Source organism: Fukomys damarensis, unplaced genomic scaffold (genome assembly GCF_012274545.1).
Source record: "Fukomys damarensis isolate Sample0158 unplaced genomic scaffold, DMR_v1.0_HiC HiC_scaffold_39, whole genome shotgun sequence".
In the NCBI taxonomy this organism is placed as follows: Eukaryota; Metazoa; Chordata; class Mammalia; order Rodentia; family Bathyergidae; genus Fukomys; species Fukomys damarensis.
Window position 1 is genome coordinate 126,583,909 of NW_022900951.1, and position 19,874 is coordinate 126,603,782.

The following is a 19,874-nucleotide window of genomic DNA, read 5'->3' on the forward strand; positions in this document are numbered from 1 at the left end:
GAACTCACCCTTAGAGAGCAAAAGCTCAAACTGAGAAATGTTTTATTTTTAAGACAAAACAGCATTAACACATCCGAATGCCAGCACAAAAGAGAAGACAGCACTCGGGCATCGGGTGCACAGGGAAACCACTGAAAAGGGGCCACGGCCAGGAGGAATGGCAGGTGGGCAGGCCTGCAGACCCTTTGCCCTACTCTGATGCGCTCTCATTCCACTCTCAAGAATTAAAGTAATCAGATCATTTTACAAAGACCTTTAATATCAAAGTACACTTCCAAAAGTCCAAGCTGGACTCAAGGTCATGGCCGAAGTTAGACAGGAAAAGGGGGAGCCGGGTTCACGGGACAGCAGGCACTAGATCTAGCCGCATGTGCTCACCGCAGAGGAGAGGAGGTGGCACTGGCCTTAATAGAGGCTGGTCTTCTTCATGATGCGCAGGAACTCCTGCTCGCTGACCTCTCCGTCTCCATCTCGATCAGCTTCATCAATCATTTCCTGCGTGACAGTAAGGATTTGGGTTAGATTCATTCAGAAACTGAAGGCTGTTAAGCAATGGCTTCTCAGAGGGCCGTGCATGGGGACGGCTGTGGCCACTGAAGGCAGATGTGCCACTTTTCAGGGCAGCCTGGCTCCTGGGAAGCTATTTGCAAACCAAGTCACACTGTCATACACACCAACTGGAGGGGAACTCGAAGGTCACCTTGACTGGAGGGACTCACTACAGGTAGGTGCATTTTTCTGGTTCTGTGAGACTCACAAAGAACTGAGTAGAGAGGAACGAAGACCCTCGCTTTCCTTCAAAGAGGTACTTCGGCCGGTGAAAAGGGAACTCAGCAGAGCCCGGAGCGTACCAAGGCAGGCCCTGCATTCTAGTCTGAGGCGTTACACACCTGCAGCTCCTCGTCAGTCAGGTTCTCGCCCAGCTCCTTGGCCACACGCTTCAGATTTTTGAACGATATTTTCCCAGTTTCGTCATCATCGAAGAGCTTGAAAGCTTTCAGGATTTCTTCCTTGGTGTCTTTCTCAGACTGAACAAGTAGAACACAGAATGCCCGAGCAGGGAAGCATCACGTCACCAAGGTCCTGCAGCCCTGCCTCCACCTGGTCACCCTACCCGCTTTTCAACAAAATAACTCAAGCCTGGACTCAGGACGACTGCCAGCACTGCTACCTACTGCCGTATCGTGTTCACATCTATTTTATCACTAGCTCTGAATTCAGGGGGAAGGGGTGTCTGCTTGGTGCATAAGCCAAGGTATCTCAAGAGCCAGGTACAAGGGAGTGGACCATGTGGGGAGGACAGGCCACCCTGCTGGACAGCCGCTCAGCTTCACAGGGCCAGGATGTGGGTCTCTGCAGTGAACCCGGGCTTAGCTTTTCAATGTGCAGCATCAGTTATGACCAGGTGTCTGCACCAGTTGTTCCGAACCGTGACCAGGCTCTCGTGTTCAAAACTGTCTGTCCCAGGTTCTGAATCCAAGGAGGGGCTTATAAGGGAATGACCTTCTTGGATTCATGCCCTAATTGTACCACCTTGTCCCCACTTTAAGGAGACAGGGTCTCAGAGATGGCCTTCGGTCACAGTAGACCAAAGATCATCTAGGGTAGACAAGAGGATAACTTAACAAAATGATTATAAACCCAGAGATGAAAAAGGAAAGATTAAGGATTGTACCTAAAACGTTCTGTCTTTATAAACCCAAGAAATATGGATTCATTTTTAAAATATAGGAGCAGGAAACAGAGTTAAAATTAGGGGAAAATACATGACTTAAACTGGTAGATAGGGAATCTTCTTAGTGCCCAGAGGACGTCAGGAGAAAGAGAGGGCTATTTTACTTACTAGTGTAGAGTTCCTGGGGCCCTGAGTACCCTTACAAAAGAAGAAAGTAGTCTCCAAGATCTCAAACCCCAAACACCCTGAAAGGTACCTTCCAGGAGCTAAGAATGGAGAGAGCCCCTAACAAGAGCAATCTGAAACCAGCCTCAAACGGGGGAAGGCTTTACTAGGTAGTCACACAATGCTGAACCTCCTAGCACCTAAAACTCAGTCCACAAAGAATGTCGGTTTCAAAGCAGCACAGCTGTTAGAGGTATGAGCCGCGCCTTGGGAAACACATCTGGGACAGGGGTACAGTCAGCTTTCTACAGGCAGAGAGAGAGAGAGAATGGGCACCACTCAGGCGGCCCTGCAGGCCGTGAGAGAGCAAGGCCTTCAATGTGGCCCCACAGGGCTGACGGCTTATGTTCTCTCAACCCTTTCAATGCTGCACAGGCGGACACCTGAGAAACCGGGGGAGGGATGAATGCAGGCTCAGAAGTGCAGAAGAACCGTATCCCCACTGCAGTGCAAAGCACAGCTGCAGAAGCAGCTACCCCTCAGGCTGAGCCACTCAGGATAAAACACCAAAAGAGAAGCATCTGGAGTTTCAAAGTACATGGTCTTTGGATTATCAAAAGGAAAAGCATTTTAAAATGTTGGGTGTTTACAGGTTTTACTGCATGTGATCACACTGACCTATCAGTTGGAAAAAGATAGTAACCCAGAAGTGAAAGCAGTGGTATTTTTACTACCTCACAGGGAAAATGACTTCTGTAGCTTTGCAAGCTAAAGGTCAGGTAAAAACACTATCCTTTACTAGATGAACTCCAGACTGAGTTAACTTTTCTTCCATGGAGCCCCTTTCCTATCTAGATTCAAATATATCTACCATCGTGGTGGAAAATACTCTAATTATCTCAGTTATCTTACCATTTTCTGAGTCATCACTGCCAAAAAGTCACTGAAGTTCATTTTGCCTGTCCCCTCCTTATCAATTTCACTTATCATTTTCTTGATTTCTTCTTTCTTGGGCTCAAAGCCCAGGGCTCTCATTGCCACCTATAATGAAAACAGATCATCTCAATAAGCACCTGGAAACCAAGCAGGGGCAAAAATAACTGTTGAAGGTATTAACCCAGCATCTGGTACGATAATGTTAAAGTGATGGGGAAAATTACAGCATTGATCTAACTGATCTTTGCAATCAACTTTCGTAACCCTTGAGGTTAAGTAAAGGCAGGAAAAAGCACAGCACATTCTCCCTTGTTACTTTTTCAGGGAGAAGAGGGCAAAAGGTAGAATGGTGAAGGGGGGAAGACAAGGAAGAGGCAGGGGAAAGGCAAGGCGGTCCCGTGGAATGTGCAGAGCTTGCCTTTAGTTCCTTCACATCGATGGTCCCGGTCCCATCTGCATCAAAGAGATCAAAAGCTTCCCGGATTTCCTGTTTCTGCTCTTCAGTAAGCTCTGGCTTAGGACTCATCCTTTTCCTCTGGGCACTCGACGCCATGTTTGCCTTCTTAAAATTGGAGGCCTTTAAACATTAAACATGTGAGCACAATGTTGAGTAACGCAGTCTGTATTTTATGTAAGATAGCATCAAACATTCATATCTATTTTTAAATAGTGTATACCAACCACTTCCAAAGCTCAGTTTAACAAGAAAGATAACAATTTGCTGGGGGGAAAAATAAAATGATTAATCTTTCCACAAACTTCTGTATCTCCCTTTTCTTTATTGTTTTTAGAAGGAGATACCTTGTTCTCGAAAATCATCTCCAAAGAAAGACAGCCAAGGAACTGATTCTGGAGAACCAGAGATATTCACCTCTTCCCTAAACTCGGGGGTCCTGATTCTGGAAATACCCTTGCAATGCCCACCCGCAGAACTTTTCTTTCCAAAAAGAATTTTGACTTTGAAATCACGTCTAAATTTGGCCAAATGTTAAGATATATACTATTTCTGTATCGGTTAATAAAACCCTTAGTGCTTTCTCCAAGAAGCTGGAAGCAGCTCCTGAACGCCCCATATTGAAATTGCAAAATACACGTTAACAATCAACATAATCTGTTAGCTCGGGGCGAAAACTTTGGCAGAGTGTGGCGGCCAGCAGGCCAGGGTCTGAGAGGTGTCGGGGGCCCACGGGAAAGCGGAGATTTCTCCGCATAGGGAGAGTGATCGCGGGGATTCGGGACAGGCGCAAGGAGCCCTGTGGGGGCCGGCTGTGGGTGAGCGGCAGCGACGGAAAACGAAGGCCCAGCAGGCGGCCGGCATCTCTAATCTCTTCCCAAACCCTTCCGGGACAGAGCTCGAACGAACACGGGACGCGCCGAACCCGAGAAAGGGGCAGAAGAGCGATGCGGCCGGAACGGGGCCTGGGAAGGGCTCAGCCTTGCCGCAGAGGCGCGAAAGGGCGACTAGCACTCACCATTGCTGACCTACTGCACGGCTGTTGTTACGGCAACGGCGTACACACCGACTAGGCGCCTTTCCCAACGCCCCGCGCGCGCCGCCCAGCTTCCCATTGGCGCAGGGCCGGAGTGGGTGGGACTCATCTGGCGAAGCCGGGGCCCCAGGACAGGAGGCGGTGCTCTAGCGGCTGAGAACAGGTCTCATTGGGCAAGATCACTCTGTGGGCGCCGATTGGCTGATACGGCGCCAGACTGGGCCAATCCCCTTGGTAGAGGAAGCTCGGCCGATTCTCAGCTCAGGAGGGCAGGAGAGGAAAGGGAGGTGTCCGGGGCTGGAGCTCGGCAGGTGCTGGCTGTGGAAAAGCTGAGGCTGGCTGGAGATCGCCCACAGACAGGTAGGGGTCTTGGCCTTGTCCCAGGTGTGAGCTGCGGGGCAGGACGGGGAGCCGCCGGGCCCTAAGAGGGAGCGTGCACGAGGCGTTGGCTGCGGCGGCTGGCAGTCGCCCTCCGCCCGCTCCGGACTCTCTGTAGCCGCTTTCCTTCCGGGCTTTGGTGCAACAAGGCCGGGAGGCCCAGGACGGGGCAGTTGCTCGGGTTGCGACCTCCCCGTGTCCCCTGAGTGAGACGTGTGCCCTTTGCCCTCTTCCGCCTTGAGCAGCCAGCGAGGTTACGCCTCTCCCCATCTCTCTCCCGTCCGCCTTCTACCCGGCCTCCGCCGCTCCGTGGCCTCCATCATCGGTCCCTCGCCCTCTGCCCTCCTCCCGGGTCTCCTGGCTCCAGCCCCAGGCCACTTGCCAGGCTCTCCTGCTGCGACCTTCCATCCCAGTCTCCCTTCTGGGAGACCTCCGGCTCTTCACCTTTTCAGGGAGGCCACCGCACACCAAGCCTGCCACCTTGCTGCGATGTTGCCCGTGGTGCTTGTCGCCTGTCGTCTTGCTCCTTCACTAGAAGTCAGGTGCTGGGGGCAGGCGTCTCTGTTTTGTTCACTGCTGACATCCCAGTACTTGGGGACCTGCCAGAGGGAGGGGCACATACTAGGTGCTCAGTAAACCCAGGCCAGATGACTGACCCACCGTCCCGTGGTTCTCCACTCTCACCTCTGCGCCAGCCCCGCTCCATCGGGTCCATTTTCCCAGGGCCCAGCTCTGCTCAGGTCAGTGCCCCACTTGTGAACCTTCAGAGGCTGTGTACTGGGTGGGGCCGGGGATGGGGGGAAGCCCCCGGGAGCTTCTTGCCCAGTTTTACCTTAGCTTTGTCTCTTTGCACCCTGTTGTATAGTTTGGCTCTTAAATATCCCCCAACGGCTACTGGCCCTATCAAGAGGTGGGGCCTAGCGGAAGGAAGTTAGGTCTCACTGGGGCAGGTCCTTGGAGAGGGTGTTGGGATCCCAAACCGCAGTAAACCTTCCCCCTCTTGAAGTTGATTACCTTGGGCATTTTGTCGAAGCAGCAGAGCTAACACACCCCGCTGCCCAGGCAGTCCTCAGGCCAGCAGCCCAACAATGGAAGGAGAACATGCCAGTCCTGCCTGGGCTGGGTGATGCTGGGCAAGCCCCTTGGCCTCTCCAACCCATGGCTCCTCATCTGTCAAGCAAGACCAGCCCTGTCTGCCTAATTACATACCTTTTGGATCTCATTGGGTAACGCACTCACAGGAAAAAGCCCTGGCGTCTCACAGGTCTAGTAGGTCTCATGCAGTGTTCATTCTCCTCTCATTTGCTCACGCTCCACCTGGTGTACAGAAGGCCTTAGGCTTGGCTGAAGTCCCTTCTCTACCCTGTAGTCAGAGCATTCACCCCCACCTACAACTTCCGAGGGCACTTGTCCCCTGCACGCACTTGTCACCTTTGCTCCCAGTCTCCACGCTCGCTGTGACACAATTGGTCACATTACCAAAGTGTACTGGCCCTGTGCCACTGCCTTGTTCTTGCCACCCCAGGCTACAGACTGTCTTTCAGGGGACCAATGCCTCCTGTTGGACTTGCTGCTCTGGAGCCCTAGAACTTGGCTTTCGGACCACCTGTCCTGACCCAGCAGTGCACACCGGGGTTCCCCTCCGCCACGTGCACCCGCAGCCCCTCATGATTTACCGGGTCCTGCGTGAGACGGTGATACCTTGACAGTCGGGGCTGTGTTTGATTCAGCTTCTGCCTCCAGCAGAGGACATTTGGTGACTTGTCCACACAGGATGAAGGCGTGGATGAGGTGGCAGCCAGCTGTGCAAGTCGCAGCTCCCGGTGTAGCCCCCGGGCAGCTCTGAGATGAGGCCATGAAGCAGCAGTGTCAGGGTGAGAGCCAGGACAGGCAGAGGAGGGAGCTCACCTTTGCCAAGCAGGGCTTGTCACAGAGGGGCAGGTGAGTGAGGCCTGGGTGGGGGAGCGCCACTTGTGGAGAAGAGGGAAGGTGTTCCCGGGCAGGAGCTCAGCACACAGGCATGTTGAGGGGCTCCCAAGTGGCCCCTGGGATGTTTGAAACCGGTCATTTTCTGTGTCCTAGAAACTGACCAGCAGACAGAGGAATGGCTGGCAGGACAAACAGTCCCATCAGGTCCGTGGAAGGACACGGGGAGCTGGACTGTGGCAGCGCAGTAGTACAGATTCCCTCCCAACCTCACCAATCCTAATACATACGTTTTGTCCCCTGTGTCACATCTTTGATCTCTGAAAGAGGAGACCCACGTTTTTTTTTCCAGTACCAGGGATCAAACTCAGGACCTCAGACTTGCAAGACAGGCATGGTGCCACTAAACTAAATCCCCAGCCCTAGACCTGCTTCTTTAAAGGGGAGCTCTCATCTGTCTGTTTTGAAATAAACAGACTGCCCTTCCCTTTGTCTGCAGGACTCAGTGGTCTGGAACTTTAGACCCACGTTTTTTTTTCCAGTACCAGGGATCAAACTCAGGACCTCAGACTTGCAAGACAGGCTTGGTGCCACTAAACTAAATCCCCAGCCCTAGACCTGCTAAAGGGGAGCTCTCATCTGTCTGGTTTGAAATAAACAGACTGCCCTTCCCTTTGTCTGCAGGACTCAGTGGTCTGGAACTTTCCCCAGCAGGAAGGAGAAGGCTGGGCTAACTCACTTTTCTCTTTCTTGAGCCCAACAGCAGCCCCAAGATGGGTCTCCTGGATTTCACCAGTGCAGTGTGGGCCTCTTCTTAGATTCCTGTTCGCTTGAGACTGCCCCAAGCAGGTGCTGGTATATATCTTAGTTTTGAATGGATCCAAAGAGCTGTCGTTCCAGAGAAACCAGACCCGAGACATCCCATGTCTGTCTGAGTCTTCACGGTCCATCTGCTGGTCTCTGTGAGTCTGACCACTGTAGTTCCCTCACTTGAGCGGACTCGAACTGCACGTTCTGTTGTGGCTGGTTTACTTCACTCAGCATTGCATTCCAAGGGTTCATCCAGGTTGTAGCATAGGACAAAACTCCATTCATTTTTTTGTAGCTGCAATTCCACTGTATGGTTAGGCCGGGTGTTGTCCATCCATCCATCCATCGGTGGACGCCTGGGCTAGTGAATCATGCTGTTGTGAACAGGCATGTGAATATTTGCTCCAAGGCCCTGTCTTCCTTTGGGGGACACACACCCACAAGTGAACTAGCTGGATCATAAGGGACTTGTAAGTGTAATTTTCTTTTTTGGTACTGGGGATTGAACTCGGGTCCTTGCGCTTGCAAGGCAGGCCACCGAACTGCTGAGCTAAATCCCCGGCCCTAGTGTAATTTGCTGAGGAACTGCCACACTGTTTTCCATGGTGGCCTGTGCCGTTTTGCACTGCCGTCAGCAGTACATGAGGGTTCCGCTTCTCCACATCCTCCCCACACTTGTTTTCTGCTTTCTGGCTTTTGATAGTGGCCATCTAATGGAGCCTCCTGACTGGCTTTGGGTTTTCCCAGTGATTAGTTTATTGAGCACCCTTTCGTGTGCCTTTTGGCCTTCTGTAAAGGAGATCTTTGGAAATGGATTGGAGTCCTTCCCAATTTTCCCTTCAACCTGAATAGTATAACATGTGGTAGATTGAGGTGAGTGTGCAGGGGAGAGCGGTGCCAATGGGATTTGACTCATTTTCTAGGCTAGTCCTGCATGCCCTGTGCCCTAGAGGCTGCTAAGCTATCACCCTAATTATCTGACTCATAGTATTGACAAACTTTTTAAGAACCAGTATATGATTCAAGACAACAGTGGGTTTTGTTTTGACAATAGTCTGGTTTGCTAAATATAGTGTGATCATTGTTTGAGTGGTGCCGCTGCACTGGGGCAGGATCTATTTCTCCTTTCACCTCCTACATCCTGTAGTGAGCGAGGAGGGGAATCGGCTCTGTGGTGCCTTGCTTTTGCTCGTCGAATGGGGCCATTGTGGAATCCGCAGCTGTACTGTTTGTACTGCAAAGGATCCTTGCGTCCTTCCTGGGTGCGCTGTAACAACTGACTACAAACTGTGGGACTGAAAGCAACAGAAATTGATCCTCTCTGTCCCGGTTCTAGAGACCAGGAGTCTAAGGCCAAAGTGTCCCCTGGTCCGTTCTCCCTCAGTGTCTCTAGGGGAGACTTCTTTCTTGCCCCTCCTGGCTTCTGTTGGTGCCAGACATTCCTGAACTTGTGACCATGTCACCCAATCTCTGCCTCTGTCTTCTCCTGGCCTCCTCTTCTCCCTGTCTCTCTTCTGCATGCCTCCTATGAGAACACCTGTCGTTGGATTTAGGGCCCATCAGGATAACTGCCTCATCGTCCTGCATCTACAAAGACCCTTTTCCATGGATGGGCACATTCACACATTCCAGGGCTCAGGGCATGGCTGGATCTTTCAGAAGCCTATACTAGCCCACCCGTTCCGCACCAGCGCTGTTGCAGACGTCATGGTGGAGCCCAGGCTGGTGTCTCCTTAGAGTCCGGAGCCCCTTCGTCACAGCATCACAGTCTGCTCTGGCTGTTCCCCTCTGCCAAGGGCCCCCTCTGTGTTGAGAGATGTCCCCAGAGATGACTTTCCTCATCTGATTCTTTTGAAACAACTGGTACCAAGGCTTAAACCTACAAACCCACACAATCCCTCAGATGCCAGAGCATTCCTACCCTGTGGCTGTCACAGAGATCTTCAGAGAAAAAGCCCCGTATTCTCCTCCCTGCCGCTGAAAGGCACAGAATAGATTTTGGTTATCCCTCTGTGGCCCACTCTTTTCCTACTTCTCAAGCAAAGCTTAAGGCAAGGAAGCTGATTAAATGTTTCTGCTCTAGTTAAGAACTGAGTGCAGTGCTCTGGGCTCATCCCTCATCCCATTCCTTGAATGAGGTGGGAGGAGGAAGTATTCCTCCCTACCCAAGTGTATTTGCCAGTCTCACTCCTTTTTGTGGCACCGCGCCACTCTCTCTGTCACCCCCTACACAATGCCGGAACCTCCTCTCTCGTGCACAGCTCAGCGAGGCCTGGGAGCCATTTCCAGGGTAGGCTTCCCCTGCATAGTTGCAGGTAAGCGGCAGAGGTGGAGGGTGGTGGAGGAAGTCACTGAGGGACTCAGGGAGGCGGGGCGGGGTCTGCTGCAGAGGAACTGAGGTGCGTGATGTTAATAACAGCTGCCTCTCCTGGAGTGTTAGCGGGCACTCGGCTGTGCTGGGGGCCATGCAAACATTTTTCTCATTTAATTTTATTTAATCCTTGTAATCTTACGAGGCTATTCATTTCACAGCTGAGGACTGAGGCGCAAGACTCTGAAATAACTGCCCAGAGGGATTCCTGCTGCTAAGAGGCAGAGCCAGGATCAGACCCAGGCAGCAGGGGCTCTGGATTCATTCATTTATTGCCAAACAGCTGCATTGAAGAGGCGCTTGCTTCTCACAGCATTTTTCCCAGGTGCTGGGGGACTGGGGCAGGCGGAGCAGAGGCCTTCCAGAGCAGACCCCTCCCGGTGGGCAGGACACCATCATGGTCCCTGCTAGCACAGGTCTGAAACCACCTGGGTGAGGTCGGAAGCTGGCTGTGGGGGGCCCGCTTAACCCCATTGACTGCCATCGGTCTCCGCATTTGCTTGCTTCCCTAAGGCTCTGGGGAAATGAGGGCATTTTGTAGCACTGCCACACCAAGAACAAGGCCCTCTGCCTGGAAAGCTCCCAGAGTGGGTGGCTGTGGTTCAGGTACAGTGGAGCGCTGCTTTGGTCCTGCTACACAGAGAGACCAATGAACCGGTCCCGGCCCTTTTTGTCTGGGCTGAACAGACAGTGGGGCCCGTGGCAGTGTGCGGGGCACTGTGGGACAAAGGGAAGGAAGGGACAGGCACATAACTAACCACAAGTTGACTTTGCTTATTCATTAGATGTGTTGGATGAAGGCCAAGGAAAGGGAAAGTTTTGAAATAGATTTTCCTGATAACTTCCGGTGTGAGTTCAGGAAACTGCTCTCCTGAAGTTCCCACCCAACACTGGTCTCACAGTCTTTTCAGCCTTCAGTATGCCCACAGAATCCATGCGTTCTCGAAACCAGTTCCTCTGGGGACACATGGCAGCGCCTGTTGGTTGAAAGCGGCGAGTATAAGACCAGCTGCGTGACTAGATTGGAGAAGTCATGGTGTTTGAGACCCAGTGCTGGCTGCCACCCAGTGGCGCTCTCTGAATCAATCTGTCATTTTACAGGGTGGCTCATTTTTTCCTGGTGGCTTCTGCCATCCCTGCATCTTAGGGGGATCCATGACTAAGTAAATTGACCCCTGCCAAGAAAACTGATACAGAATCAAATACCACAGAAATAAGTGGCTTCTTTGTGCTTGTGATTCAATGTTCTGGGTAAAGGAAGAAGGGGGCACACCCTCAGGACTGTCAGGAAGGCCTTGGCTTCACTTCTGTCTCAGCTGTGTGGTCACCACCAAGATTTGACCAATTCTAGGGATTTCGAATGGACCAACGAACTCTTGAGTTCTTCCGTGCATAGTCAGGGAGTCAGGGTGGCTTTCACATTGTTTTCCTTTGTTTATTTTGTTTTGTTTTGTTTTCTAGTAGTACCCTGGGCCTTCACATTGAGTTACATTCCCAGCCCTTCTTTATTTTGAGACAGGGTCTTGCTAAGTTACTGAGTTGCCCAGGCTGGACTCAAACTTGTGATCCTCCTGCCTCAGCCTCCCAGAGGGCTGGGATTACAGGTGTGCCCTGCCTTGGCTGGCTAGGCTGACTTTGACTTACCAAGCAGGAGAATTCTGTCTCTCATTATACTCTACCCCCTACCCGCCTCCGCATCCCATGCGTGTCCTGATGTCCCGGAGATGAGCCCTCGAGTCCATTTCACTAACGGACAAACTTAGCTGTGGTGAATAGAAGCCAGTGGAGCAGGTTTGTGCAGTTGAGGCAAGAACCAGGGCTGGAACCCAGGACTCCCTAGACCTGTGCATTGCCCCCACCTAAAGAGCACCGAAGAGGAGGCCAGAATGGTGGAGCGGGAGTGCCATGGCCACTACAGTGCAGACTGCCCTCAGTGGCTGGCAGTTGAGCTTCGGGAGCAGCTCCTCTTTCTGCCTCTGACCCCAGTGCTTCAGTGCGAATGCAGTGGGGGTGCATCCACCCCCAAACACATACAGCCAAAGTTGTGTTCGTTTGTGTAATACTAGTATCCCTCTAAATATGTGTTCAGGACGAAGAAAAGTTGATTGCAAACAAGACCATAGTTTGAGCCATCATGGAACAAGCAGTCGGTGAACCCATGGGAGACCAGATCACACAGACACATTGGACAGGGGACATTGCCACAGTGAGTACTGACGTAAAAATGGTCAACCACAGTCAGGTAGGGCAAGCTGAAGGCATACATTGCTATCTGCCTATGCGGTAAAAACCAGGTCTAATACATTTATTAAATCAGTTAGTGCTGGGTATGTTCAATACAAGATACATAACCTTTGTTAACATGCATCAGTGATTTTTTGCCATGTAAAGATTTCAAAGAGCAACAGTTTCTGCTGTAGACCCTGCACTCTGGGCTGGGCTGGGACAGGGGGTTGCTGGCTGATCTCCCCCAGGCTTAGCCATGAAGCTACAGTCCCGTCTGTGTCCCTGGCTCACCTGGCTCACACATCTGGCAGTCACTGAGGGCTGCCAGGTGGGCATCTTGATTTGCTAGTATGTGGCCTCCGGTATGCTGGACTGGTTCTCCTGGTGACCCTTGCTAGCCCTCCTAAGATCTAGCATCACAGGCCTCAGAAGGGACTTGAAGAAATCATCCAGCCTGGTAGCTGTGGATCCTCCTGGAGATTTTTCATGTAGACCCACAGGAGCTCGGTTTGGTTCACTCCTACTGACAGCAAAATCACATAGAGGTGAGCTGTGTCCTACGGAACATTAGCAAGTTACAGATCCCTGGCCGCTGGATCACAAGGCCGAGTAAGGCCTCTCCGGAGCTTCTTTAGTTCAAACTCTTTGCTAGCTGGGATCTGCTAAGAACTTACTGCTGTTTGGCAACACCCCCAAAAAATGGCACAAACTGCCATTGTCATCAAGGTTCAAATTTGTGTGTTTTTCAGGATAGCTTCTTTTTTCTCATTGATTGAATTCCCAGGTAGAAAATGTTCTAAATATAAACTACTCAAAGAGAATGTTTGTGTCTTGATTTATATACATGTTTTTGCACAAGACCTCTTGAAATAAATTCTGCTAAAGTCAGAGGAAAACCAGAAGAGTTTGGGGAAAAAATCTGGTGGCCTACATCATTCTCTTATATTTACAAATAAAAATATTATTAAATACTAATCACACATTTTGCTGGTTATGAGAATTGGTTCTTATTAGTTAGTGAAAAGTACAGTCTGGAAGATGGATGATCAGTGCATTATGGCTTCATTCTAAAAGTATTTTCAGTCAGTTAAAGTTTTACTCCCAAGAATAAGCCCAGACCTATACATTTTTATTTTGTGGGGAACATTTGGTAGAGCTGCACAAATGTTGGACACGTAGTAGATAGGTGGTTTTAAAAATAAACAGTTCTAAAATGATTAGATATTTTTCCATAGGTTATTTTCACTTTCTCAGAAAATGAAGTTGGGACCAAAATTACTCATTTTCCTACAGAGAGAGAGGACAAGAGTTACAATGATAGCTTTTGTGAGAAAAGAAACATCCCAGCCATGGGCCATTGCAGTCTTTACCTGGCCAGCTAAGAAAAATGGGGGTTTGTCATGTTAAGAAACCCCACATGGAGTTTTGGCAATGCCTGGGGAGAAGGGATATCCCTAGACCTCCTTTGGGGACACTTGGAGCCGGATTATTCAGCAGGTGACAGCCAGTGCATTTCGGGTTCTGGAGGGAGTGGCACTGAGGAGCTGAGCCTGCGCTGTCCCGTTTGTCCCTGGGTTCCCATCTAGTGGCTCTCTCATTTGCACTGCACCACAGTGGAATGAGATATGTAGTTTCCACATGGTCCTTTTGACTTGCTGTATAGGAGCCAAGTTGTGAAGTCGATTGGCTTCTTTTCTAATTGTGAATCCAGATATTTCAGTGCCTGTGTGTGCTCCTGTGCCCTGGAATTTAACCAAGCAGACAGGCAGGATGGGGAGGCTGGGATGTAAACAGTGACCTCCGAGACAGGAAAACAGAGCCCCAGCCTGAGTCGCGAACAGTTCACTCACTCTATACACCCTGCCTGGAGACCGTGGGGCAGTCTTCGGTAGCCGGGCTGAGACCGGAAGAGGCAAGCAAGGTGACCACAGCCCAGCGCCACACAGGCCTGCCCGTTGTGGGAGGGAGGCAGAAGGATTTGGTTGTGAGTGCCGAGACTGTCTCCCCAATGTTTTAAGCACGGACTGTCAGGCGGCTGCTTGGTGTTCTTGCCTGAAAGGAATGCCCAGAGAACAGGTCAGGTACTGGGAGTGAGGAGGTATCACCTTTGGTTTCTTTCCTTTTTGCCCAGGTGCTCTGGGGTGGGTCCCAGGCGGTTCTGTTTCCTTTCACTCAGTACAGAGCTTGGATCATGCCCTCAGAGCCGGCGAGGACCCTCTGATCCCAGGGGAGGAGGTGGCCCTGGTGACGGAGCACCAGGATTGTATGACTCTTCTGTCCAGGCTCAGGCAGACTTTCCAACAAATGTGCCTGCGTGCAGTGGCTCCCAGTGTGTCAGCCGGGCTCTCGCTCTATCCTGGGTCCCACCACGTCAGGCCTGCCGCCCCTCTTTCCGCAGGCTAAGAAGTGCACGGTGATCGGAGGCTCGGGATTCCTGGGGCAGCACATGGTGGAGCAGCTGCTGGCCAGAGGCTACACTGTCAATGTGTTCGACGTCCGGCAAGGCTTTGACAATCCCCATGTGCGCTTCTTCCTGGGCGACCTGTGCAGCCAGCAGGTGAGGAGCGGCTGGGTCACCGGCCAGAGGGCGTTGTTTTATGCTGAAAAGTTAGAAACTTGTAGAAAAGACTTAGCCACACACTGCACTGTTACTCCTTGCCTGCATCCACAGTCCATGCTTTAGAGAACACCTGTGGCCATGTGCCAAGGGGACGTGACAGGAAGTTTTCCTCAGATGAGGCGAGTCTGAATTGAGAGACCCTGTAAGTGCAAAATCTAGCAGCTTTCAAAGAATGTCTGGGCGACCTGTGCAGCCAGCAGGTGAGGAGCGGCTGGGTCACCGGCCAGAGGGCGTTGTTTTGTGCTGAAAAGTTAGAAACTTGTAGAAAAGACTTAGCCACGCACTGCACTGTTGCTCCTTGCCTGCATCCACAGTCCATGCTTTAGAGAACACCTATGGCCATGTGCCAAGGGGACGTGACAGGAAGTTTTCCTCAGATGAGGCGAGTCTGATTTGAGAGACCCTGTAAGTGCAAAATCTAGCAGCTTTCAAAGAATGAAAAAAAAGAAACCTAAATATCTCTTTCACAACTTTTGTATTGGCCAATGGTGGTGCACACCCATAAGCCCCGCCCTTGGAAAGCTGAGGCAGGAAGATTGCTGTGAGTTCGAGGCCAGCCTGGGCTACACAGTGAGTTCATCACTGGCCTGAACTACAAAGCAAGACCTTGTCTCAAAAAACCAAACAGACAAATAAATAACTTTTATATTGATTATGTTAAAATGATGTTTTACCTAAAAATTAATTTCACCTATTACTTTTTCTCTCACTCTTTATTTTTTTTTTCAGTACTGGGATTTAAAACCCAGGGTTGCTCAACCACTGACCTACATTCCCACCCCTTTCTATATTTTTATTTTGAGACAGGTCTGATTAAGTTGCCCGTGCAGGACTCAAAGTCACAATCCTCTTGCCTTTCATTTTACTTTTTTCATGTAGCAGCTATAAAATTTAGGGTCACATATGCGGTTATTATATTTTTTTTACATTAAGGACTTGATCTACATCTGGCTTGGTTTTTTCCTCTAATGCATCATGAGCCGATGCCCTGGGAGATATCTATACATATGAGCATGTCTGTGTGTGTGTTCACCTGTATAGTTACACACAGTTCCCTCTTCCTGACTCCCTCCACAAGGCCAGCTGTAGAGTCCGAGATAACCAGGCATTCGGGCCCTGTGCTGCTCCTGTAGTCTCAGCATGAGCCCATGTGTGCCCTTTTCCTCTGATCCATCTCCTTTCCACCTGGCTGTCCGTGCTTCAGTCGCACTTAGATAATGAAACTTCCGTGACAGCCCAGTGCACGGGCTGTGGTGCCCACTCGCCTCACTGCTCCCCTGTACACCCCGCCCTGGGCCTCTCCTCCTCTCCAGCCTTGTGAGACCCTTCACAGTAGGTGGGGAACATGAGGACAGGCCTCACTGTGTTCTGTGCTCACTTCACCAATCTCAGTAATAACCCCCAGGTGAGGAATGGGGATGTAGCCCAGTGGAAGAGCGCTACAGCCCCTGCCTCACCTGTGGAAGGGCCCTGCTAGCATCACCAGTGCCACCCAAAAGGAAACCATCTGGGGTTGGGGAGTGCAGAGTCCCCAGCTGGGGATCCTTCAGAAACGAGGTTCAGACTACTTGGTGCTCACTTGGTGAGTAGGGTTTCAGAAGTGGTCTGTGCCGAGTTGGGGCCTGTTTTCCTCAGTACCCTCAGACACCAGTAGCAGTGAGCATGCTCAGTGTGCTGCTGAGGACCAAACTCACGCGGGCATATCAAAGTGCAGAGGCGCCAAACTGAGGCGCCTCCACTGGCCAAACTTGGGAGATTTTGAGTTTCACAAAAGATAATAGTAGTGGACTGTTATATATTGAATTTAAAAAAATAAATAAATAAAACTACATGTCCATAGAAAGACTGAAAAGAAAAATTCAGGTGAGGGAAAGGGAAGTTTAGCTTTCTGCAGCCAGCAGATGGTCAGCTCACAGGTTGCTTGTTGGCTGCAGAGGGGAAAGGAGAGCCTCTGGGTAGCTACGGTCCAACAACTGCCACCTTCACCAAGTGATCCATCTCAGCGTCGTGGTGCTGGGCAGATGTAGGCCCCTGAGCTGTGGCATTGGAGCGGGATTCTTGCCGTATCTCAGTAAGCCTGAATGTCACCCTGCGGAAACACAGAAGTCTAGGAAATAACCATCCCGATCCCTTGAAAAAATGGCAGTGTTACCAAAGACAGAAAAGGAGAGATAGGAAGTTGTTCCCGATTAAAGCATAAGGTCTAAATGCAGTGCGTGATCCCTGCTTGGACCCTCGCCCTGAATTCAGGACAGCTAGGGATGCTTGAGGACAGAGTACTGTGCAGTGTCCATTCGGAGCTTGCTTCCGGGCCATTGTGCGATTGTTTAGGAAAAGATAGCTGTGATCACGCTCCTGGGGGAGATTAAAGTGCCAAACTGGTCTCCCTTCCGCGTACTTGCATAGTGTTTGAGTCTTCTTTGAGAATGTGTTTCTGCATCGATTCTGGAATTATAAAAAGGCAAGGGACCTCCTGGCCCCAGGGGGTGGAGAATATGGGAAGTGACTCTGCTGTCCTTGTGTGCTTTGCCAGGACCTGTACCCAGCTCTAGAAGGCGTAAGCACTGTTTTCCACTGTGCATCGCCCTCGGCGTCCAGTAACAACAAGGAGCTCTTTTATAGAGTGAACTTCTTTGGCACCAAGAACGTCATTGAAACTTGCAAAAAGGCCGGGGTTCAGGTAAGGAGAAGGCGGCAGGGAGCACTTTGGGGAACGTGCCGTGGCCTCTGCTGGCCCCCAGGGATGCGGCTTTTTGCCATCTTCCTAGACTCCACCCACTGGGGCTGCTTCCTAAATGTTTGGAGCTTAGAAAGCAGCCCTAGACGTGAGTGGGGATCATTAAGGGCCACTTGCCAGACCGGCCGCAGTTGTCACATCATGACTGCATATACACAGGCTATCCAAGGACCCGAGCTGCGGACTTTAGACATGCCTTGTATTTTTATTGAGACAAAATATGCATGGCATTGAACCATGGTAAGCATACCTGTGAGCCACTTAGAAGGCTATATTCAGTAGCTTTGAGTATATTCCCAGTGTTACGCAAGCAGCACTGCCAGCTACCTCTGGACCCTTGTCTCCTGCCCCTGTTAGACAGTTCCAGGAAGCTACCATGCCGCCGTCTATCTCTGAATCAGACGCCTTCAGGGACATCCCAGGAGGTGACTCATGCAATGCGTGTCCTTTCGAGACTGGCTCATTTCACTGAGCGGAATGTTCAAGTCTCATCTGTGTTGTAGCACGTGTCTGATTTTTCCTTTTCCTTTTTACAGCTGCATAAAATTTCTTTGCTGGAGGGAACACATTTGAGCAGCAGTGACTTCCGCTGCTGTGAATACAATTGTACCAGCAGCTGTTCAGTCTCAACTTTGAATTTTTTTTGTCTGTACCCAGATGTGGAATTCCAGGTTGATATGGTGACTGTATTCAACCTTTTGAGGCACCTCCACATTGTTTTCCAGTGCTTGCTTTTCTTTTCAAAAAATACAACCCATGTTTGCTCGTAGCCTATGGAAACCTGTCATGACTCAGGCTGAGTATGGTTAGGAATTTCTACCATGTGGTAACTTGCTGTCCTGTCTCAGGGTGGCCCTTCTGTGGCCCCGGCTCCCTCACAGTGACATGCGCCAAAGACACTGCGCAACCGGGAGAAAAACATGTAGGGAGCTGGGGCCTCCTCTGCCAGCGAGAACAGGCAGCAGAGGAGCATCTGGACTCTAGTGGGTGACAGCAGTAGTGAACCCTACCCTGCACACCCAACAAGATGCTTCGCAGTGTTACCGCTCCTACCTGCTTTCCACCTCCTCAGGTAGCCAGGGGCTCAGGAAGTCTCTGCTAGTGAAGACAAGAGGTGGCGGGTCCTCCAGAGAAACCCCCTGGGGGAGTCAAAGCCCCGTGTGGCCGTCCGCAGCACCAGCCCTCCCTCCTTCCTGTGTGGCGACTATCCTGCGTTCAGCTTTATCGTTTCTCTTTGCTCCGTGAGTACCCAGTAGAAGACACTGGGTTGCATATTATAAAAGTGGCATCACGTTGAATGTACCTGTTTCTCCAGCAATCCATTCTTGAGCTTCATCTGGAGTGGCTCGGGCAGCCCCAGTCCACTCTGTAATGAGGCAGAAATGTTCAGTGGGCAAGGGCACAGGGAATACACCTCTCTGTTGTGTCTAAGGGACATCTTCCAGCACCAAGATGGAAAGATTGTTTGATGTATTTTATCCCAAATATCTCAAGGGTGACTTTGCACGCAGAAGTCTTTACTCCGCAAGAATGTGTGTGGATATGTGTACTCAGGTCAAGATTGAGCACTCTTTCCGTAGGGGTTGCCAGGTCAGCTGGCATCTTGTCCTGGGTGCTGGTGTCCTGCCCTGGCCCTGCTGTGCTCTCTGCCAGGCTATGCTGGCCTCTGGGCCTGTGCTGTGCGGGCTCTGCCTTCATGGGGATCATGTCTGGTAAGACATGTCAACCCCCACCAACGTCTTCCACATACATTCAGGAGGAGTGGGGGGTGAGGCAGGGTTTCACCATGTAGCCCAGGCTGCCCTCGAACTCGTGGGGATCCTCCTGCCTCAGCCTCCCGAGTGCTGGGATGACAGGCGGGAGCCACCACACCCAGCCCACAGTTTAGAATCAGCTTGTCAAGTTCTTAATGAACCTGTTGAACTGCTATTGTAATTGTATGGAACTTCTGGGTAATTTTGGAGAGAACTGATATCTTTGTTACACTGAGTCTTCCTATCCGTAAATGAGATCTCTCTCCCTCTCTAATGCCTTTCAGTGGAGTTTTGTACTGTACTTCATAAAAGTCTCACGTATCTTTTGTTGAATTTATTCCCATGTACCACATTTTGTGTCATTCACTAACTTTCATGTTGCATTTTTGTCTGTTACTAATATATGGGAATATGGTTAATTCTGGGTTGCTTTTGAACTCAGTGACTTTGCTGCACTCTAATATTTTCTATATGTTCACCTGTGTTTTCTGTATAGATTTTTCTATCACCTGTCTTATCCTTTTTCTCTGTCTGGGGCTTCTAGAAAAATGTTAAGTAGTATTAAGTAAAAGCAGTAAAGATACGAACGAGTGTGGTGGCACACTCCTATAATCCCAGCACTCTGGGAAGCTGAGGCAGGAGGATCACAAATTCAGTCCCAGCCTGGGCACCTTCGTAACTTAACATAACTGTCTTAAAATTAAAAACATTTTTTAAGGGCTGGGAATGTAGCTCAGTGCAAAGGCTGTGGGTTCAGCTACCAGTACCAGGGAAAAAAAAAAAAAA

General features: G+C 50.6%; 2 protein-coding genes across 2 annotated transcripts in view; one reads left to right on the forward strand and one right to left on the reverse strand.

The window, feature by feature from the left end:
• Nucleotides 1-238: 238 nt before the first annotated feature.
• On the reverse strand, nt 239-4,369 carry Cetn2 (centrin 2). Its single transcript, XM_010626681.3, has 5 exons — nt 4,249-4,369; nt 3,195-3,353; nt 2,753-2,881; nt 891-1,028; nt 239-495 (listed from the first exon to the last, which is right to left on the reverse strand). The coding sequence occupies exons 1-5, from the start codon at nt 4,249-4,251 to the stop codon at nt 406-408; spliced, it is 519 nt and encodes a 172-aa protein (XP_010624983.1). The 5' UTR covers nt 4,252-4,369; the 3' UTR covers nt 239-405.
• A 133-nt stretch (nt 4,370-4,502) lies between these two features.
• The window catches only part of Nsdhl (NAD(P) dependent steroid dehydrogenase-like), a 26,345-nt gene continuing 10,973 nt past the window's right edge, over nt 4,503-19,874 (forward strand). Inside the window, 5 exon segments of the mRNA XM_033760518.1 lie at nt 4,503-4,626; nt 11,841-11,957; nt 14,376-14,534; nt 17,131-17,277; nt 18,411-18,588. Coding sequence (XP_033616409.1) covers nt 11,886-11,957; nt 14,376-14,534; nt 17,131-17,277; nt 18,411-18,588 — 556 coding nt within the window. The 5' untranslated portion in view covers nt 4,503-4,626; nt 11,841-11,885.